The 23,423-nt window shown below is 39.0% G+C and overlaps 1 protein-coding gene across 8 annotated transcripts in view; it reads right to left on the bottom strand.

The window, feature by feature from the left end:
- Window positions 1–23,423, bottom strand: part of BMPR1B (bone morphogenetic protein receptor type 1B) — a 380,630-nt gene that overhangs the window by 28,732 nt on the left and 328,475 nt on the right. For 5 of the 8 annotated variants that reach the window (XM_026509697.4, XM_057309681.1, XM_057309685.1 and 2 more), the window contains 3 exons: window positions 17,896–18,055; window positions 7,752–7,854; window positions 7,128–7,230 (listed from right to left, as the gene is read on the bottom strand). In XM_026509697.4, coding sequence (XP_026365482.1) covers window positions 7,128–7,230; window positions 7,752–7,854; window positions 17,896–18,038 — 349 coding nt within the window. In that variant the 5' untranslated portion in view covers window positions 18,039–18,055. The remainder of the gene's footprint in view (window positions 1–7,127; window positions 7,231–7,751; window positions 7,855–17,895; window positions 18,056–23,423) is intronic. The other 3 variants (XM_057309683.1, XM_057309684.1, XM_057309686.1) reach the window with 2 other exon arrangements.

Below are 23,423 nucleotides of genomic sequence, written 5' to 3'. Positions count from 1 at the left end.
ACAATTTCAGAAACACTGCCAACGGTCCAGATACAAAGGAGTTCAGGAACTTGATCCACAACAGGACAGGTCCAAAAAGCCATTCAGGCTTTAACGCCCCCAGAGATCATATAAAGTAGCACATGCATTGTCTGAAAAGGGTTGCGTAGGAAATCTTGAAAATAATTTGCAGACTCTTAAAATTAAAGAGGCCAAGATTTTTACACAGTGAATTGTTTAGCAAAATTTCCCTCCATTAGGCTAGAGGCAATAAGGCCCAGGTGAGCACAATCCGTCTGCCCAGGAGAGCACAAGTCACTGTGTTTACACATGTGCAGGTGCACGGATGCCACGGTGCACATACGTGCAAACACCGTCGCTGGAAACTTCATATGAAACGTATTCCCAATTTTAAGGATAACAAAAGTAAAAAGCCTGAATTTGCAAAAACACCAAGAGAATGCTGGATACTCAATTAAAACTAGAACTAACTACTTAAGCACAATGTATTATCCGTGTATGCATACGGAACACTTCATTCAAGGGATTAATTGTACTAAACCTCTCGGCCTCCCTGCCTCTTACTTTCCATGTAAGAGCAGAATACTCTCTGAATTGTTAGAACACTGTATTTATTACCCATCTTATTCGATGTCTAATTTATGAGAGCAGCGAGACTAGAAAGGATCTAAGGGGTTCTTGCCTCAACCATCAAGCACTTTTTTCTAAGGCTAGCATTACCTCCCCCTTTCCTTTCTTTGCCCCAATAACCCTCTTCCCTGCAACCTCATCTGTTGCCTCCTTGTCTTCTGTCATGAATAGATGATCCTTATCAATAAACCTTTTGTTTCTGTTGGTCATGCTGGTCATGTTGTCATCTGCCATTACCTGTGCTCAGAGCATTAACAATGTAAACATTCAGGTCGCTGCCAGAGTCTCGGAAAGCGAACCCTTCCAGATTCCTATCAGGAAAGAACAGAGCGCACAGTTCTCTCTAGGGCAGCAGAGTTTACCTGCGCTGTCACTCCAACCGCTCACGGAAGTAGAACGGAGAACCCTCCAGGGAAGTCCGGTTCACTCTTAGAAGCGAGTAAGGATCACCAGCGGTTTCTTAACAAAACAGCATTCTGTCACTACTTGTCTCCTCTCCGATCAGTAAGCAGTCTCTAACTGTTTAAAATGGCAGGGCCGGTTTGTTTTGGTTTGGTTTGGTTTTTAATCAGGCTATAGGATGGTTCCTAATCGCAACAACAAATTGAAGAAAAAACCATGTAGCTAGAAAGAATCTTGGAAATAAGATTGCCCAGACATCTTTGCATGTGCTCTCAATATTATAATCATAGATAAATTAGAGATGTCTTCCAATTAATAGAGCACAAAGCACCTGAAAAGCATATTTTTATCAGAGGATTTTAGTCAACACAGAATATTGTAAAAATAACTTACTTTCATCTTATATTGGGATCCTCTCTTACAGTAACATCTAGAAATAAATTGTAACAACGAAGACATAATATTCTAGTTATTTTCCTGCATAAAAATATTTAGGATATTTCTTGGTAACACAGTAGTTAAGATAGATTTTGTTAATGGTAATTTTATTTTTTACTTACTTTTTTTTATTTTTACGTTCAATTGACATATAGTGTTACATAGTTGCAGTGATTCAACAGTTCTAGACACTAAACTGCTGCACCAAGATTAAGTGTAGTTACCACCTGCACCATATGATGTTATTACAGTACTATTGACTAAAGTTCCCATGCTGTACTTTTCATACCCATGACTTATTTATTTTCTAACTGGAACTTTGTGCCCCTTAACCCCATTCAGCTATTTTGCCCATCCTCCCAATCCCCTCCCCTCGGGCAACCACCAGTTTGTTCTCTGTATTTACGATTCTGAGGACGTAATTTTTACATCCAGGTACTGTGCTCAATGAGAAAGAAAAAGAGTAATTATTTCTAAATTCCTTTCACCTGTCTCAAATACAAAGTTACCTAGAAATAGGAGCTAAACATTCCAAGAAACACATGAGCTACTGTCCAGCAAGGAGTTTAAGCTGAGACTCACGCATTGGTTCACACTGCCAAGGGCATGATAAATGTATCAGAAGGAAGATTCTGAAACTCATCTTTGCATTCTGGACACTTACATATTCAATCTATCTTGTTGTGGAGAACAAGGGAGAAGTTTCATTGGTTAAATAACTGTTACCTACAGACTTTGATTTCTAACTGGCAATATCTAAGCTAAGGAATAGCCTTTTAAAGCAAATCTGTAAACTGCTCAGAATATATTTTTTAACTGAGTAGGAAAATAAGATAAATTTTAACTTTGCAAGTTCTGTACTATAATTTGACTTAAACTACATTGAGATTACCATATTTTCAAAGCGGAATGTTATTTCTGATACATTTTCTACCAAGTATACATGTAGCATACATGAGGAATTACTATATTTTGACACATAAACATCTATTTCAAAAAATCACATAAACTTTCTTTGGTTTTATAAAAGCCAAATTAGAGGATCCCATTTAATAAAGCAACAGCTTCCATTCATTTCAACACCATTCACTTCTTTAAGGGCTCATTAAAAAAAAAATTAAACAAAAATAAGTAACTATAATAAGTGACTTGGGGGGGACCTCATCAATTTCTCCTGCCTACACACCATCTCGAGAGCATTTTACTCCCAATATCCTGGTCAAACCATCAGATGCCAAGAGTCCAGACACACATCATTCCTCCCAGCATCCCGGTGCCCTTATCCCCTCTGCAGGCAGGGAGCCAGATGCCAGGGCACAACCACTTCTCCCTATAAGCCTCTTCATCAAAGCAGACATGTCTTCCGACTCTTAGCACCAGCTGCAATGTTCCTTGGGCTTCCCAGATCATATTTTATTGTTCATGTGAAGGTGCTGCATTTGATCTAATAACTTTCCATATTTCCTCCTTCGAGAGAAAGAATGTTAGCCTAGGATGTTCTGTTTTTCTGGTGCTGAGAGGGAAAATGCAAAAGCAAAAGGAAGACCAGTATTCCTCAAAGAATGTAAATGGTGTTCTGTCCCCCCTTCATCTTCTTTTTCAAATCAGATGACAAATAAAATTTCAAGGACATAAATAAACGTCGATAAATCCTTATTGCACGGGACCGTGTATCTCTAATTTCCTGCTAAATGTACCCAAGTTTTAAAAAAAAAAAAAGAAAAAAAGAGTCTGAGAAAACTCCGGATTAGTAGAAAAGATTTTCTTGTTTGTTTTTAATGAGGACAAGGTTCTTACCACTATACTTAGTACTTCTCTGCTCTCTAGTAATGAAACCTCCCCTAAGCTATTATGGAGCACCTAGTAATACAGATGTTTTGCGAAACGGTTATTCGGTTATTCATTTACCTTTTTTGGAAGAGCAATTATATAAGAAACAAGAACAACAACAACCAAAATGGTGAGCTGGATGTTTTAGCCTTCTGAAAACATAGTCTCTGCTTAGTCATCTGACATACAATTTATAATGAATATGCTATAATAATACATAATAATCTACTGAGCAATGCTGAGTACAGGGGTTCTCAAGGTGTGGTTTCTGGACCAACAGCATCAGCAACACCTGGGAACTCTTGAGAAATGCAAATGACTGGGGCCCACTCGGATATACTGAATCAAACTCTGGGTGGGGCCAGTACTCTGTTTTAACAAGCCCTCCAGGTGAATTCTGGTGCACTTAAAGTTTGAGACCCACTGGCTACTACACAATTGGGACTTGGTAAATGTGCATTTAGAAGGAAGGGAGGGGGAGGACTGAGCCAGCACATGCCAGCACACAGGAGTGAGGGAGCAACCCTCTAATATGAGAAAATCAAATCTAATAAATAAAGCAAAGCAAACATAATAAACAGAGGCTTTAAGGTAACATTTCTTATCGATTACTAGGTGCCGTGGCTAACCATTATTTTAGAGTTTCCTACCTCTTACAGAAGTAAAATAATTTTTTTTTTCTTTTTGAGATTGTCATTCAGAGCTCTCTGCAGAAGATGCCATAAGAGGACACCATCAGCCCATTTCCTTTCTCTACTACTTACTTTAGCTAGGTAACCATCACACAGTACTTAACCTCACTGTTCCTCAGCTTCCCCGTCTATGAAATGGGGATAATAACCACAATGCCTTCCTCATCAGGTTATGAGGATTCAGTAAGTTAGCATATGTAAAGTACTTAGAAAAGAGCCATAGTAAGTAAGAGCCCCATACTCATTAGCAAATATCACAACTATGAGGATGATTTCCATGGTCTTTAGGCCAGAAAATCAGCCTGGGTTCTAAGCTTTAGAGGGTCCCACTCTGGCTCCCTCCCTCGCATTAAGCAGTGGTTCTGCAGGACCCACGGAATGTACCCACCCAGAACTTGTCCCATCCCACTCTCCTTTTTAACCACTGACCATGGCCAGTGTATATGGTGGAGGTTAAAGAAAAAAAAAAAAAAGCAGCAGCTTTATGGTAGAGCTGTGTTTAAAAATGCCAGCACTCTCAGACTGCAGCCTGCGGTGACTTTTACTGGAGCCCAAAATGACTGCACCGGAAGAGTGAGATGAAATCTGGAGAGAAGTCACCTAGGCAGTACCTGGGATCCTCAAAATTCAAAGCGCTAAACCTTAATGCCGCTAAACCCCACGCCAGCCTACCACCCTGTATAACTTTCAGTATTTTGCACCAGCCGTTCCTACATCCTCTTTCCTAGACTGCTCTAAAACAAGGATTATGCTGCTGCCTTTCTATTCAAAGCCTTTTCACTCCATTCTCTAGAGACTTATTCTACTCTTGTCCCTGCATGCTCAACCGCCTCAGAACATTCCCTTATCTGCCTAGTGCTAACTAGAATCTGGCTCCATCTACAGGACAACACGCGCATTGTAGTCCTTTCGGCAACAGGAAGAGTCGGAATTCTCCTAAACCCTAGCAACTTCAGGGACACAGCACTTTCACTTGCATGTGGACAACCTTTTCTCCTTGAGGGAAGAGTTCCTAAAATCTAGCACTTCTACCTTCACGTCCAGCCATTTCTCACCGTCCTCCCTCCCCCATCCCCAAGACATAAGCCCCCATACCAGTGTTACTCAAAATAATGTCTACAGACCGCCAACTTTCTGCAATTGGTTCACAAGGACATGCCTACAAAAGCTGAAAGTAAACGTTTAGAACTTTACAGCAATTTGACATCAGCAGACTTCTCTTTGAACACGCCGTTAGCAAACTCACATGGTGAGGCACAAGTGTTCTAGCTATACCCACATACAGGTCCTGTCTTTTTCTACCAAAAGTATTACCCAAACTGTAATGTGCATACACATCACTTGAGGAATACTGTTAAAAAGCAAGTTTAGTAGTCTGGGGTGGGGCCAGAGATTGCACGTTTATTTAATTGTTATTTATTTATTTATTTGAGAGAGCGTGAGGGAGTTGGGGGGAAGAACAGAGGGAGAGGGACTGGGAGAATCTTAGGCAGGCTCCACTCCCAGTGCAGAGCTCCACGCCCAGCTCAGTCTCAAACCCTGAGACCATGACCTGAGCCAAAATCAAGAGTCGGATGCCTAACCCTAACTGAGCCGTCCAGGCGCCCTGAGATTCCACATTTCTAACGAGTTCCAAGTGATACTAATGAGCTGATCTACAGACCTACTTTAAATAATGAGGGTTTTAGACAACTTAATTATGAGATTTTCTCCAACCACCCATGCTGTTTGCTATGCCTGTATTTTGCAAATGATTCTCAAGTATTGTAAACCAAACTTCTGCATTTACCACTGCCTCTGTTCAGAGTCACTGCTACTAAGAGGCTGTGCAACTTTGGGAAAATTAGGTAACCTCTCTGTGCAGCAATTTCCTCATCTTTAAACAAGGAATAATTCTAAGTACCTCTTATGATGGTGGTGGGACTCAAATGGGTTAATTAATGTGATACCGAACATAATGCTTGGCTTATGTTAACCATTATAATTTTTTTAAAATTGTTATTCCTGTCTTATCCACTTAGGGAACTCCTGCTCAACCTTAAAGTCTGGTTCAAGTGTCACTTCTATGAAGCTCTTTTGACATCCTCCCACCCCAGGCAGAATAAACTATGGACTTGTTTATGTCCTTACTATACCTATAATCTAACTCTACTAAGATATTCCTGAGCAAATATAATTTAAATATTTACATATTTCTCACATCCCAGCGTGCAAGTCTTGAGAGCAGGAATTTTCTTCATCCATTTCTGTATCCCTAATGCCTACTATGCTGATTGGCAATATATTAAAAAAAAAAAAGTTGTCTGTGAATGTTTTATGTGAATTATTATGAATCAATCCTTTATAGCTTTCTAGGCTTCAGCAGAAACATGTTATAAAATGTTACCATCAACCCATGAAACATCATTATATTTTGTTAGGAAGATTTTCTCAAGAAATAAAATCAATCATGAGAAATCCTTTTAAACCACTTATATAAGACTTAGGTTTTAGGACTCTGACAATTCCAGTCATTTATTTTATGGTGAGAGCAAGGAGAAGAAAGGAAACGGAGGAGCAGTTTTTAACAAAAAGCCTTTCAGGTTGCAGTGTTTGTCTTTTTTCAATGAACAACACTTAAATGTACAAGTTTTGAAATCAAATTGTCTAGACATCTTCCCCACTCTACCAATATCCTGATATATGATTTGCCTAAAATGTAGTTGCTGCAGCACAAACAAAAGGAAATGCATCCGGCAAATAATCCAATTCAGTCCTTTATTTTTTTAATGCATGTTAGCCTAATGGCAGTTTTTGAGAGAAGTGCAAATTCTGAGTAATACTCAGAGGTAAGCATAAAACACTGTCTCCCCCTCCTCTATGCTCCTGAAACATACTACAAGCTCTAGGACCTCCAGTTCTTACAGGGAAGTGGGAGAAGTTAAAGAAATTAGATTCTCCAGCATGAAGACACATGTGACTACTTTTCCAAGAACTACTTGCCCATGTCTTTGAATTATGTCAGCCTAGTTCGGGCCCCTGCCCCAGCAGTGGAAAATGATACGGGTACATTGATTTAGGAGAGACAGAGAAATTCTGGTGTTTACTTTCTTCGGGCCCGAAGCTCTTCCAGCCCCAAGGCTTCTCTCTCCTTACCTCTGTTTTTCAGTGGAGGCAGTGTAGGGTGCAGATCTTTATTACATTCATTCCGCTCTGTGCAGCACTCAATTGATCTTCTTTGATGAGGAATGGGGGTATCCTAAAGTTGAACCCAAACAGTATTAGTGGGTTCCCCTAAATTTCAAAGTCACATAATCTAAAACTTGTTAGAGAACTAACACTATTTAGAAAGCTCACATAAAATTCTGATAATTTTCCTCAAACATCCCGAAAATGTTGTTTTCTATTAGGAAATTTCTCTTAAATTCCCATGTATTACCTTTCTGCCGCTTTTGCATTTCCACAAAACTACTATTATGTTTGTAATAACCAGGGCACACAGTTATAAACTGAGGAAGGCTTGGATGAATGCGATTAACGAAACTGGAATCTGAGCAAGGTGATCGAATGAGTCACTAAGCAAGAACTTAACAGCAAAAATACAAATAACATTTGTTTTTGAAATGAAGGCGGGATAGGCCCAATTAGAGAATTTCAAATTATTTTCCAACTTATCAAAAACAGGCTAGTCAAGAAAAGCAATTGTTTTATCTAACTTGAAACCTGACTGAAAGCCAGCAATGAAAGGTTCACAAAGTAGAATCAAGTTATCTTCCTTACCCGACACTGAAAATCTGAGCCTTCTAGTCCTAGACATCCAGAAGTGACCACAGGCATCCCAGAATCATCTTCTTCTATCATTGTGAAACAATATCCATCTGTGCTAAAGACCAAACAGGCAAATAAGTGTGTGTGTGTGTGTCTATGTATGTATGCGTATGTGTGTGCATATGAATGTATGTGCATATGTATGTATGTGTATGTGTGTATATGTATGTGTGTATGCGTATATATGTGTGGGTGTGTATTGTGTGTGTTTGTATGTGTATATCTGTATATTGTGTATGTATGTGTTTATGCATGTATGTGTGTATGTGTGTGTTGTGTGTGTATGTATGTGTGTATATGTATGTGTGTATGTGTGTATCTGTGTATTGTGTGTATGTATGTGTATATGTGTGTATTGTGTGTATGTGTGTATGTGCATATCTGTGTAGTGTGTGTATGTGTGTATGTATGCATATGTGTGTATGTGTGTGTGTATTGTGTGTGTATGTGTATGTGTGTCTGGGGGAAAGGAACATGTTTATCGTTTGTTTTTTACACACAAGGAAAAAGTCGATCATTCCAGGTTACAATCTGTTAAGAGAATTCCAAAACTTCTTTTTATGAAATTTGATTTAATAACCATAAGACATTTGGCAGTATCTTCTCTGTCTCGAAACTTGTGAGAAAGAAGGAGCCAGAGTTTCCATATAACATTCGCTATTAATAACATATACACCGATTACTAAACACTTGCTTTGGTCCTCCACACGCATCATCTCCACAAATCCAGAAAAATGAGTCTGTGAGGAAGGCAGTATTATTCTCATTTAGGAATGAGGCTCAGAGAGCTTGAGGAATTTCTCAAGGGCCTTACCGCCAGGGAGAGGCCCAGCAGGGGTCGGCCCCCATGAAGGTGAACATTTATGTTGGTTCCATTTGCTCCAAACGAAATAAACTTCTCTCTTACTAAGGCACCAAAAGACAGACAGGTAGGAGCTGGGATCAGCACAGCATAACCGAGCTAAGGTTCTACCACTTGGCCCCTCTGCTTTGGGGCTGATCCGTCACAGGGAAACATCAAGCTTTGTTGTAAGCAGACGGTACTGGGGGGTGGAGTGAGGATGAACAACAGAAAGAAGGGGTTTTAACAAGACCACGGAAAACAAAGAAACAAAATTCTAAATTTCTGTATGGTTTTCTAGATTAAAAAACTTTTTTACTTATTCCATCTCATTTAATCCTCTCAATGACAATGGAAAGAAAGTGATACTATTTCTATTTTACAGATGAGGAAATTAAAGCTCGGGAGTCTAACAAACGTGAACAAGGTCGCAGAACAAATGGTAACAGGATCAGGCCCTGAGTCAAGGACCTCTTGCTTCCTTCATCCCCACGTTTTGCACTATCCTCTCCTGGGGCCAAATCTGGCAAACAAGAACTCTGACGTAGAGAACTACTTATAAACAGACTTTCCTGTCTTCACAAGCTAGGGTGATGAACGCCAGCAGACTCCTCATGTTAGTCACCAGCCACTACTGCGTGTGCTAAGGAAGAAAATGCTAAATTACATCTCCATGTTCTCCTCATACACATGCTTGCTCAACGGCCAAGACAGATACGGCAACGTCGTCCTGAAGGTCAAGGGAGGGAAGCTGTGAGCGTGGCATTAGCCGTGATTTGTGGGCTCGTCTATGCCGCATCAGCAGCAGCGCTCCGCCATGCATTAGTCCTCCGGTTATCGTCAACACCCCTAGAATTGTTTACTCAGCTTATAACCCTCCAGTGATCCAAAACACCTCAGTTTATAAGAACTAGACCGGCAAAGTTCAAATATACTAACGAGTGACTAGGAAGGGCCAGTGATAAATCTCTTCATTAGACTAAGGTCAAATGCATGAATATTGTCATGGCAGAAAGACTGCCTCTGAGCAGCCCTGGCTCTGAATTCTTTGGGGGCTTTTGGCCAATTTACTGAAATTGCTATGAAAATCTGAAGCATGCAAACACTGAAGGCAATAAATAAAAGCGCTGTCCCTTAGAAATTTAAACAATATGAGCAAACAATACCCGTGTGGTTTTTCTATATTCCTTTCCTTCCCATTTAGACCATATGTACAATTTCTATTTCTCATCAAAAGTAAAATTCAGGAATTATCAGAGAAAAAGGAACCTTAATTTGCTGACATTAGGAATTCACAGGGCTAGAAAAAGTGATACAATCTGTTGAATCTAAAAAGATTAATTTCTCCTTATCTATGAGTTCCCCTTATTCAAAATCTGAATATATGGAAAGGAATTCGTAAGGATCAAAAAAAAAAAAAAAGAATTTTAAAAAGCTGGTTAAGCTGTTGGCAAGTTACTCTGACAATCTCCTGGGAAATATAAAGAAATCAGGGAGAGTAAATTCAAGCCTTAAAAATACACTCCCTTGTCTGAAAAGAGGGCGGAGCTAAAAATACAAAGACGGCGTAGAGTAGGAGCAAAGCCCTGGAGAAAAGTCAGTGTCCCATAAGTCATCAATTCGGACAGAAACCAAATATGTTGCCAGAGGACAAGCAGAAACATGGTTCTCTAACCATTTCAAGTGCATATTAGCTGTAACAAAGCAAAAATACTATTTTTTAAAGATTTTATTTGTTCATGAGAGAGAAAGAGGGAGAGAGAGTGCAGGAGCGGGGATAGGGGCAAAGGGAGAGGCAGAAGCAGACTCCCCGCTGAGCAGGGAGCCCGATGATGCAGGACTCCATCCCAGGACCCTGAGATCAGGACCTGAACCGAAGGCAGACACTTAACCGACTGAGCCACCCCGGAGCAAAACAAAGCAATGCAAAAATACTTTGTAAGCTTCTTGTTGAAATGACTAGCCAGCAAGGGACACTAACTGGAAAGGAGCAGTACAACTACAAAAGCTTAAGAATCACTTGAGAACTTTCAATTCTCGAGCAAACACAAATGTAAACCAACCTGTGCTCCTAAGTCAGAGCTGTTCAACTCCCCCACTGAGAGACAGATGCCTGCTGACTGTCGCAAAAGTCAATTAAGTCTTGGTGATGACTTATTTGAATATTCTGCGGCCTGGCTGCCATGTTTAAGCTTAGTTTTTAAATATCTTATATTGATTATTATTACCCCATCATTCCCACAGTATTGAAAGTGGTAACAAGAAGAAATGAAGCCTCCTGAAGAAAACAAAAGTAGAAATCATTTTAAACAAAACTGAAAGTAGTGAGATGTATACAGGGATGTCATTTGGTTACAGTAATGATTTTGAATTAAAAAAAAAAGAAAATTGAGGTCACATTTCAAAAATGCTCCCCCTGTATTACAGGTAAAGACAAGTAATGAACAAAATAGAATTGTCATCATCATCACTGACTGCTTCTCAACATAATGTTAATTCATGATAAAGCAAAGCATTTGAGAATTTATAGGTAACGTGAGGTCAAAGCACTGATGATGAATTTTTGTTACAACCATCGGACGGTGCCACAGGTTTGTGGCTCCTTGAATCTGCCCGATACTCGAAAAGCAAAGAAGTGTCTAGAACATCCAGAGAGATCACTAGGGAATTAATTTCCTCAAAGGATTTTCAGTAAGGAGCAAGTAAGCAAGTGAGAAACGGGTATTCGCGGCCCAAAGTTTTGGGGGCACATACATTCGGAGCCAGCACTCCTCCCATTTCTAGTCACATTGGGTGTAAAAACTGCCTCTTGGACTCCCATTCATTCATGGGTTCTCATCGAATAGTCAGAAACCAATTCCATAAATGTCTAAAGCTGCGCTGCCAGCATCTTTATCTAAGGTGCTCTCTTTACTGTTTTATTTCAGTGAGTCAAGGGTTTATAAGGTTTACTCACGTTGCAGTCCCTTTACCTCTCCTCTTTCACTAACATGTATGTTTCCCTGCTGCAGACACTATGGTTGTTCAGACACATGACCACCACAGTTGAGAAGGGACTGCTGTAGAACTTTTTTTCTAACTAGTTTAGATCTTGATAAAGATTAATTTAACTATAAAATAATTTTTAAGTATTAGTTAAGAAGAATTTATCTGTTCTGGCCAATCAGGGTGACAGGAAGTCTTAAAGCATTATTAAAGTATTTTTTAAATTATTAAATAACTTAAATTATTATTTAATTACTGAATAGTTTAAAATTTTTTTCTTGACAAAAATATTTATAGATATGGATACCTGATGAAGTGGATCTCTCTGCCCATAAAGATTACAGCTTCTTGACTCATCAGTATGTATTCCAATTTTATTTCAGTATGCGAGAAATACTGGAATTGCTAAATTTCTTTCAAATTTCTTTTAGGTTTCAGCCAGAATTGATTGGAAAGTCTGTTTGATTTTAAGTAGGTTTTAAAATCAGTCCTTGAGAACCTTCTGTCTTCTAAAATACCTATTCCACATTCAAGGGAATAAAGAAAGTTTTTGAAGTCTTCTGGCACGGATCATCTCAAAGATACATACAAATTTCGGAGCGGTTGTTTAAGTCCTGTAAATTTTAGCTAGCTAAAACAGTGAAAGCCGCTTGGATCTTTGTTAACAGAAGTTCACTTGACACATGTTTACGGAGCATTTATGATTCAGGCAGTTAGATGCCCAGACACAGGCTGAGGACGATGTCGCCTTCGCTCTGAGGGAGCTCAGAGTCTATGAACACCACAATCGTAGGAGAAACCGTGTCATTCAGCTTCTAGCAGTAAGGACAGAGATCAGAAGCTAGTCAAAGGATTTTCTACAGACTTGGGGAAAAAAGCAAGAAGAATGTTGAACAGTGGTAATTAACAAAGTAATACAATCCTAAAGGTTTTATGTTTTTTCCTTATCCTCTTAGACGGGTGTATTCCCACAGTAGTGAGGGTAAGAGGGTAAAATATACACGGCTACTACTGCTCCCCATCCCTGGTTTTTCCTCTGAGACATCGTCTCTGTATAGGAAGGTGAAGTTATATTACTGATGAAGTTCCAATGTGAGAGATGCCTTTTACTTTCAAGAATGTGTCACTATCTTACACCCTTCTCTAGCGGCCATACCAAGTGAGTTGGCATTTTGTTCATTTTTTTTCTATGAGGTACAAGATTGTTTGAATTTGTCTCTATTTTTGCATGAATCGAGCATTTGTATATTCTCACCTCCACCACCCCATGCCGATGCTCTCTGTCTCTCACTCAGATTGCTCTGGGAGCCTTGCAGCAGGCCTGCCTGTCCCCTCCCGCTGGACTTCTACAGCGCCTCCTGACAAATCTCAGTTTTCCTTCTATGCTTGAAAGTCTTCAGTGGTCCTTTAAAAGATCATAAAGCTCAATATTCAGCGGGCCCGAGCAACAGTGGAATACAAGGATACAACCGAAGACGTATAAACAGAGGAGGAAAATGTGCACTGCAAACACTCTGAGATCTTAGGGCCGGAGCACCTGTCTGAAAACTCATATCATCACATTCAGCAAGAGGTTTCAAAGTCTTGGGTTAATGCAAACTTTATAAAAAGGCTCACAGCCCTTAAGATTTCCCTTCTCCCCCTGTGACTCTTCAAGGTACGGTTGGGAGACTTAACTAATTCTTCATTTAGGCAGCCTGGTGTCATATGCACATCCTTTGTGCAAACATCCAATGTGATTTATTACACCTCTAAGCCCTGAAAACTGTCCAGGCAGAATTCTTGGTCAAACCCAGTAAGATAAATGGTAACATACTTAAAATCATCTCTGAAAAAGAATAAAAAATAATTTTTAGAGATGGATACACTTGTGCGAGGGCCTGGGTGAACTTGAGAGGTGGTGAGTAGTAACAAAAATGACTATCAGAGGCCAAGTCAAGTGAAACAAGGAAGAAGATGTAAAGCAGGACCAGATTATATACAGGGAAAAAAATAGACACACAAGGCTGGAAAATAAGACAAAACACTGGCATGGTGAAAGTCATGTAAAGAGTTGTTGCAGGAGAATTTGCAGCATTCGAGGCATGCAATGATAGTCTCAGGTCCTAGGAATAAATCTAGAAATGGAGTGGGAAGGATTCACAATGTACAGTAACAGCTCGAAAGATATTTAGAATTTAGATATTATCTTGAGAGAGAAAATAATGGCTTCACCCCTTACTTTGAGTTATGGATATTAAAAAAAGGTTCTAATACTTTCTTCAGCATATTTGCACTGCATCTTCTAACATGTATGCCATGAGTCAACGGAAGCGGCATGGATTTTGGAAGCAGACACACCTGTACCCAGATAGGAATCAAGGCCAAGAATGAGTCTGGGGGCGTCTGGGTGGCACGGCGGTTAAGCGTCTGCCTTCAGCTCAGGGCGTGATCCCGGCGTTCTGGGATCGAGCCCCACATCAGGCTCCTCTGCTGTGAGCCTGCTTCTTCCTCTCCCACTCCCCCTGCTTGTGTTCCCTCTCTCGCTGGCTCGCTCTGTCAAATAAATAAATAAAATCTTTAAAAAAAAAAAAAAAAAAGAATGAGTCTGGCCTCGGTGTTGGCTGGTAACATGATTGATGTTACTTATGAAGAGCTTAAAAACCCTCTAAACTTTACACATATTTTCTGAATTATCAGGTGGGATTTCAGAATCTCTTTTAAGTAAGATATTCTCCCAATTCAGGCTACGTTTTTAGAGTATTCTGTCCAGGAATATGGGAGTGGTAATGAGCATGGACCTACCTAGGATCCCCAGATTGGCTAAGACCTGCTTACTACAAGGTCTCAGGCCACACAGCTTGGACAAGCCCTTATCTAAGCCTCAACAAAGCATACCCTGGTCTTTAGAACTGGCTTACCTAGGAGTGCAAGACTGAATGCAACATTACTCCAAGCGTGTTCTCTTGCAGGTCAGCAAACTGCTTGTTGCTGCTCTGTTAATACACAAGTTAATACAGAAACGGAAACTTGCATAGCAATAAATTCAGCTCCACTGAATCCCAATAACAGAAAAACAGAAAAAACACGGAACATGCAATTTGTAAGTATTTTTACATTTATTTTCTAGTCATTCATTCTTATTGCACTTTAGAAAAGTATCGGTGCAACTGATTGGTGGGGAGGGAGGGTATCTTTCACCAAGATAGCATGAGGAGTACTGATTGTTGGAAGTCAAAAGAGTAGATCGTGGGCTTACAGGAATGGAGGCCTGAATTTTTTCCGGGTCTTGGGGCCTGGGAACAAAAGCAGCCCCTGTGATTCACATGACTGATCTCAGCTCACAGGAGACTCAAATGGAGTTAACATCTTCTTAGCAAAAAGGATGTGCATTTTACCCAAGAGTGAATATTCACTCCTTTGAGATCCAGTTCAGGGGTTGGCTGATGGCCAAGAATTCAGGACTTTGGAATACATATTTCTAAACTGCAGTTATCAAGGTCAATAAATCTGACTGCCATGTTTTGGTTCTTACCCAACTTGACCTCTAACAGCTTCTAACACAGCTGACCTTACTTCTCCTCTCTGTGAACTTGGCTTCAATGATTACCATACTCACTGCTTTTTGTTCGTTCTTCTGGGAAGAAGCTCCTTGACCCAGGCATTAAATGTCTCAAAGCTCAGTCCTAACTCTGACCTACTAGATTGTTCTATTACTGTATGCGATTTTTCATGCCCCACCCTAGCCATGGCTTCTCTCTGAAGTTGAGCTTGACCGTATCACTTGATTTGGTAAGTGGAATGCTAGAGGACTTGCCACAAGTACAGGAAGTTGCTCCCTCCCAGTCAAGTGAGAAAGAATATGCCCTGGTTAGCTTTTGGTCCAAGAAGGATGAACAAACATGTGGAGCAGGCCTGAACTCAAGCAGCAGCCCAATGCCAAGCCCACCCAATCCAGCAGGGCCAGCACAGCTGCAGCCCATGCGGAGACCCAGGAATGAAAAAATAAATGTCTTCAGTTGTAAGTCACTGTGATTTTGAGCTTATTTGTTTCACAGCAAAAACTGACTCATGTTCTACTCACTCTAGACTCTCCCCCCAAACTCTTATCTCAGCTCCAAATCCATATCCCACGGCCTACTCTTTGGTATCTCCACTTGTAGGTGTCAAAAACCTTAAACCCAGCATGTCCAGATTGGAACTTAATTATTCCCCTCTGTCCACTTTCCTTACAAGCCTACACTGTACATCTAAATGTACATCCAGCAACCTGTGAAGCCCCTCTGGCCCCCTCGCACATCCAGTTCATCAACGTAAAACTTTCCTTTTAAATAGTTTCCCTACACGTGCACCTCCCTCTTGTGCCAGAACCACCCGAGGCCAAGATCACGGTCTCTCACGCCAACTGTCCTTCCAAAATCCACATCAATACCACTGCTACTCCTGCTTAAACAAATCCCCCTCCAATGCTTCCAGGAATAAGAAGAACATTCTTAATAGAGCCGACCAGGCAATGGGTAATCTTTCCTGGCTCCAGACTCAACTACACCACACCTGCTCCTGCTCCTTGCACATTAGGAAAACCAGTCTTCTTTGAACACGCCAACCTTCTCCTTCCCACACAGGGAATCTGCACTGCAGTGAGCCCTGTCTGATCACTTTCCTCCAAATCAGCGTAGGACCCTCCAATGGCCTACAGGGAGAAGAGGACAAAATATTTAAAGTTGGGGTAATTTTGGAAGGCCTACCCATATGATCACCAGAACTGTAGCTCAAATGACACACCTGGATTTATTCTTAATTACTACACACTCAAGCAAAACAGTAAAATATCTCCCTAATAGGTTTCCTCCTGATAATTTTCTTTTCTTCAGAAAACTTTGACATTTTCCTGATACTTTTGCCACTTACTACAAACAGGCAGTATTTCTCAGGAAATATATCTGAGCTCTGGAATCATTTTAGCATGGCACAAGACTCGTGATCCCAACTTCACTCTGTCATGTAAGAGCCGAGTTACTAGACTTCTCTGGGCCCCAAATTCCTTATGGAAATAAGCATGCCCTACCATGCTGAGTTGTTTTGCTGAATAAAGAAGATATGTATTTATGAATATACCCAACATTCTTCCCTGTCATTCAGTTAATATATATTTCTTGAGCTGTATATCTCAGAATATGCTTTCTTTTTCAAGAAGGAGAAAAAAACAAAAAACAAAAAACATTCAGCTCAGCTTCATGCTCCTTCCTGGGTAAAAAGGCTCCAAATAATTGCTCAGATATTCTGCCTGGACTTCAAACCTAGCAACCCATCTTCCCATTGGGGTCTATTACCCTTCTTGAGGGAGACTCTGCTTTTCTGCCATCTTCCCTCTTGAGATCACACTTGTCTGGTGCCTGTGCCACTCCCCCTGGGCACACTGGCCTCATTAGGCTATGCCTCTTTACCCACTGTTGTCCCTTGAGGGGTGTAAGTGCAGGCTATAGTGCCTAGCAAAATGGATGTGGATGCATTAAGATGTGTAAGAAAAAAAGAGGTAAATAGCCCAGTTTCAAAGAAAGTTTTGATACAAATATTATCCCCTAAAAAGTTTATTCTGACAATGTCTTTTGTTTTTTTTAAAGATTCTATTTATTCATTTGACAGAGAGAGAGACAGCCAGCCAGAGAGGGAACACAAGCAGGGGGAGTGGGAGAGGAAGAAGCAGGCTCCCAGCAGAGGAGCCTGATTCTGCGGCTCGATCCCACAACGCCGGGATCATGCCCTGGACCGAAGGCAGACGCTTAACGACTGAGCCACCCAGGCGCCCCGTGACAATGTCTTTCTTAACATCTGGTAGACTCCCGTGAGCATTATCACTATGCTGCTTCCCAGAGTCAGTGAATATTCCTAACAACTCAGGTGTTCTTTCCAAAATATTAATTGCCACTGACAAAATGAATAGTTAAAACAAAAATCCTCACACATTTGACACCCCCTGCTATTGAATTTATTTGGGAGACAAGGTTTTTTGAGAGAAAACAATTGGTTTTTGCTCCTTGACACTTGTCCCAAGCCTGAGACTCGTGTTCTATGTTTATGTACATGTGTGATATTTGCTGCAAGGAAGAAGACTCTCAGAACACCAAATGCAATTTAGAATTTTTCTAAACACAGGCACAGCTCTGAGAGTTAATGGAGTTAGGCACTATACTCCAAAATGTGTTCTTGGGAAACATCAGCCCACAATTCCGTAGTCAAAAAAGTGTAACATTTTGTTAAAACGAGATTTAAATAATTTATATGACCAACCTGCAAATATTGTTGACTGAGTCTTCTGGACAATGGTGGTGGCATTTGCAACGCAAGATCTTTGGACGAGGGGTGGGGGCTGTACTCTCACCATCCTCTTTCTTGGTCCCCACATTTAATTTTCCTGAACTTCGCAAAAGCATGTTATCAAGTAAGTTTGCTGAAAAGAACAAAGAGTAAGAGTTTAAGTATCTGTGGGATAGCCTAGCCAAAGTCTTCTATCCAAAGAACAATGAGATTAAACAAAATATTATTTATGATACTAAAAGATTTCAATATAAAAGTTATTTTAATGATTTTGATATTAGAAATTATACTTAATATGACTCTACTTACATAATTGTTATAATTATGTAACATATGTCTCATATAAAATACAGAAATTCTCATAACCCTTTCAGGATAGCAACCTATACATTAAATTATAATAGTTGTATTTGATTGGGTACAACGAACTCAATGAGCACTGGTATATAGATCATCTCTACTCTGTATGGTAATGGTATGGGTAAATATCATTCCCAACTACAGATGAGAAAATTAAGACCAAAGTTTAAGTGATCTGCACACAGGTAATAAGTCATGAAGCCAGCACTTAAACCCTAAAACTGTCTGCCTACCAGTCTCTTTACTTTAGGTATATCAAGTATTTTTTAAAGAAATTATTAGAAATACTTAATATGCAAAACTGGTAGGAAGATGAAAACTTAGTTATCACTAAGATACATCAAACGATACATCTTTCCCATCAGCTTTTACATGAAAAGTGCCTTTCTATTGCAGTAGCAATGGTTCTACATCTTCAACGGAAGACATGTAGGACAGTAGATGTGACCTCTAGAGACTGATTTTCTGAGTTCATAATTAGACTTTACTATTTACCAGTTGGGTTGACCTTGGATAACTTTATAAGTAATCTCATTGAGCTTCACTTATCATTAAAGTAGAGAGAATTATAAGCACCTACCTCATGCTAACAGCTTAGTATATATATGTTAAGTAGTAATACTGGGTAGATGTTAACTAGTATTATTGGAAAGATCTAATTTTTTTTTTTTTTACTTTTTAGATAGTAAGATTTCATTCATAGAGGGTGACCTATCACTGAGATGGTTTTCATACTTTCCCTATTTATCATCACTCTTAGAAAGTAATGATGATCGCCAGGGGGACAAGCGTTAACTGATACCTATTACGTTCCAGGCACTGTGGCAGGAGCTCTCATACATGCTATGTCACTGCATCAATTGTCAACCTGAACGTTTGATTTAAACTATCTCTCACAACACATCAAGCTTGCCTATAATTAAAACAAATCTCAACAAAAATATTATCGAAAATACGCTGGGTTAAAAAATAGAAATTCTAGGCCAGAGATGCAATATACTCAATAGACGTGTTATGCAGTGCGCATGTGTTCATTTCTTAAACCACAAATTAATGCCTCTAGCCACTGGTCACATCAGAGAATGTAAAGTTTAAAAAAAAAAAAAAAGATGTAATTTTTCCTGACTTTCTGTAAGCTAATTAGGTGAATTCTTGGAGAGTAAAAATGGAAGGGGAAAGCAATAAAATGTATTAAATCAATTTACCAGAATTTCCCCAATCATTAATTCTAAATTCATTAGATTTTTCAAATTTGTATAAGATGTATACCTAAATTTCCCAAAGTTTCTTAAATTTTAGTCTAGAGAAGACATGTAGATTGTAATGTGCAGAGTTTGTTATATGCAGAGTTTGTTATATGCAGAGTTTGTTATATGCAGAGTTTGTTATATGCAGAATCCCGGGCCACTCACAGTGATTCTGATTCCACAGGTCTCAGGTGAGCCAAGGAAAGTGAATATTCAAGATCCCATGTGATTCTGAGAGAGATCATGTGCAGACTCTACTCTGAGAAACCCGGGACTAGATTAAGCAAATAATATTTATTTAATCCAACCATAGAATTCACTGCAATAGATGTATATTATCTCTATACAATAGGAGGCTTATCCTTAAATTCCAAAATAAACGTATTATATGTTAGTATTTTATATTTGAAGCCATTGGTTACAAGTTTTCCTGCATAAATGCCTCAGCACTCTTGCTATCCAGGTGCAGGGGGCGTTGGTAAGCTTATATATCACCCTGCCATGCTGGCTTCCTTCTTTTTAAATCTGGTTCTCAATCTTACTAACTTTATGACCTGAGTAACCTCGAAAAAACTCAAAGTGATGAAAATAAGTTATTTAAAATTTATTACATCCTGCTTCCTTCATACCAGACCCCTTCTTTTTGAAGTTTTAAAACAAAATAATTTAAATTCATTTTTTATGCATATGTCTCATTAGCAAATATGTATCGGGTGCCTTTCCTGTTCTGGGCACAGCCTGAGTATGTAGGATGAACTGAACATGGGCAGGATTTCCCATCTGGTGGGAAAAGTGGTTAAATGGAATGTTTACACTGCAAGGTCTCCATTAGAAAAGGAAACATCTTCATATTATCAGGAATAAGACATCGTTTAGTAAGAAACATTTTAAGAAAGGATTCATAATTTTCTCACATTTTTAATTTATTTAAAGACTGATATAAATTTTAGCTAGAAGGAGGTTCTTTGCAATATTGCTTCTAACAACTCACGTTTACAACAGGGGATAAGTCAGATCTCTAAAAAGATTCCTATGTGGTCATTAAAATGTTGGTGTGGAAATATATTTACTGGCAAGAAAAATATTAAAATATATTTTTTGTTGGAAAGGGTAGATCACAAAGTATTTTAATTATGAATCCCACTAGAATAATAGGAAAAAGAGCTTAAAAAATGAACCTACAATATAACAGAGATCAATAAAAACCTGGTAAGCAGAAGGAAAGCAGTTAACTGATTTAACTAAGCCAAAGATACTGATTCCTAGGCCTAAGGTGGAGAAAAGCCAAGAAGCAAAAAAAATTTACCACTTAACTCCAAAAAAAGACCCCAGAGTGGTACCACAAGTTGCTTTTAGAAATAGAGTTCAGTTGCCCTCTCCCATCCCCAAAGGCTGGCAACATCACCTGTACCTTCCCCACCCCTGCATCCCCGCAGAAGACTGGAAGAGTAAATGTGTTATGCATATCACTGAGATGCCTTCCTTATTTTCCTGTTTTACCATCAAGGTGAAGGGCTATAGAAACTGAAGCACAGGGGAGGGCGGCGCGGGTACCAGCTTACTACAAACATTCAGTAACCCTTTACACTGGCTGTTGACTCCTGCCCTCTCCCTCTACATGGCTTCCAGAACTTGATGCAGCCTGGCTTATCTCTTCTTTACTCAGGAATTTGACCAGGTCAAGAACAAACAAAATACTTAAAGACAGGAATATTAGAGGTTTCTCAGCGAAACAGCCCTGTAATAATTATCTTAGGGTAAGGCCCACTGGTGACAAGATCTACCCAATGAACAGAGCTTCCAGTCAGCTTTTATAGTGATCTATTATCTTATGCACAAGCCACTCATTCAGGGTTGCTAGATACATGAAGAAAGCCTCAAACATCAAATATTGAGAATAAAACAAACACACAAAAGAAAGCCACTTGGAAGAAACGTACAATGGAAAAAAAAAAACTTTTAAAGAAACTATAATTAATACGGTCATTTTTATTAAAAAATACATTACATCAATGAAACAAGAATGTGTTGTTACGAAAGGGGAATAACAAACAAGGAACTCTAAAAATATGATTGCATAAATACAAATTTCAATAGGTGAGCTGGGATAAAGATCAGGAAATCTCCCATAATATAGGGCAAAACAGAGATGGAAGAGTTCAGTAAATCAGAGCATCAATCTAGGAAATTCAAAACGTGAATAATAATATCTTCAGAAAGAGAGACTTGAGAAAAGAGAGGGGAGGAAATCATCAAATAAATAGTGTACAATTCCCATAACTGAAAATCATGATTTTCTAGTTTAAAAGGATCCGTAGAGCATATGAATAGACCTACACACCAAGGTATGTTGTAAAATTTTATAACGTTAGAGACAAAGGGAGATCTTATATAACATATTTTATATACATATATATATATATATATACAGATAAAAGATAAAAATAAAAGTGATTAAAAATAAGCATGGCACTGAATTTTCTACAGCAAAACTGGAAATTAAAATAAAATAGAGTAACGTCTTCAAAATTCTGAGGGAAAAATGTTTGAAATCCAGAACTCAATACCTGGGCAAATTATAACTCAAATATGAAGATATGAAAAAAAATTTTGAAGATTTTCAATGTCTCAAAAATTTACCTCTCATACACCTTTCTCAGGAAGCTATTGGAGGAGATGCTCTGCCCAAATGAAAGTGTAAACAAGAAAACAGAAGAAATGAGTTTCTGCTATGGGAGATCCAACCCAAGAGAAAGGTGATGCATACTCTCAATGGTAAAGGTGGATAGTAAGATGAAAACTATGACTAAACCAAAGGATCAACCAGGCCTGACCGAAGGCAGGTCAAAAAATTCTGGAGACAGAGGTCCAAAAAGTTAAAATAAACGCAATAACTCAGGTATTTTAAATTTAAACAGATTAAGAGTTTGGAAATTAATTTGTGATGGAAATATAGAAATCTAACAAAACAAATAATGTTTTAACTCCTATACATGTAGCTTAGGGGATGGAAATAGTATATAGTGAGGGAGAGAGTGGTAAAGCTTCGAAAGTGGAAAGTCAAAGGTAATGCCTAAAATTGAATAATCAAGAGGTAGCCATACAATTACCTGTTTAGAGATATGGAGAAAAATACCAAAAGAGAATGTAAAAAGGACCAGGTATACTCTCTACTGAACAGGACAAGTTAGAAGGATACTTTAAGGAAAAATAAGCCAGTCTCTTTATGTTAAAACAAAAATTAGCAGGTTTTGAAATAATATATTTCATATGATAAGTCCTCAGTAGTCTGTGTGTGTGTGATAAAAATGAAGGATTCACATTTATATGGATATTGATGAAACATGTGAAGATCCTAGTTCTTGTGGAAAATTTAATTATTTCTGTCAAGGACTACTGAATTTTGCATCATGAAATTTTCATATTTCGCATCACAAAATTTTTCATAGCTTGCATTGGAGAGGACTATGATTTGTGTTTTTACATCATTGTGGATCTATGGGGTAGCTATAGATAGTAGTTGGAGCTACATAAATGCATTTGCAAATTGCTTCTCGGTTCAAAACAGGGAAGAAACTAGTCTCAAATCCTGATGTGCAATAAAGAACATCAGTGAACAAGGAAAACTCAGACAATCATAAAAGAAAATCCAGCAAGGAAGAAGAAACTTCCCTAGATAATCTTCATTATGGGGATATACCACCGAACCAATGAACACTGGCTTAGTAGTAACACTAAATCCACTATGGTTTACCATATTTTATGCATTTGTGTCTCGGTCTATATTGCAAGTTATTAACAATCTGTTTTGAGGTATTCTGCAGAAGATTCTAAGTTAACTACTTCAGTTATTAATATGGAAAGATAGCTGAGTCTTCTAATCCAAGCAAGTTT

The sequence above is a fragment of the Ursus arctos genome, unplaced genomic scaffold, assembly GCF_023065955.2.
Source record: "Ursus arctos isolate Adak ecotype North America unplaced genomic scaffold, UrsArc2.0 scaffold_9, whole genome shotgun sequence".
NCBI lineage: Eukaryota > Metazoa > Chordata > Mammalia > Carnivora > Ursidae > Ursus > Ursus arctos.
Note: the sequence above shows the minus strand (reverse complement) of the source record. Positions and strands in the feature narration are given on the sequence as shown.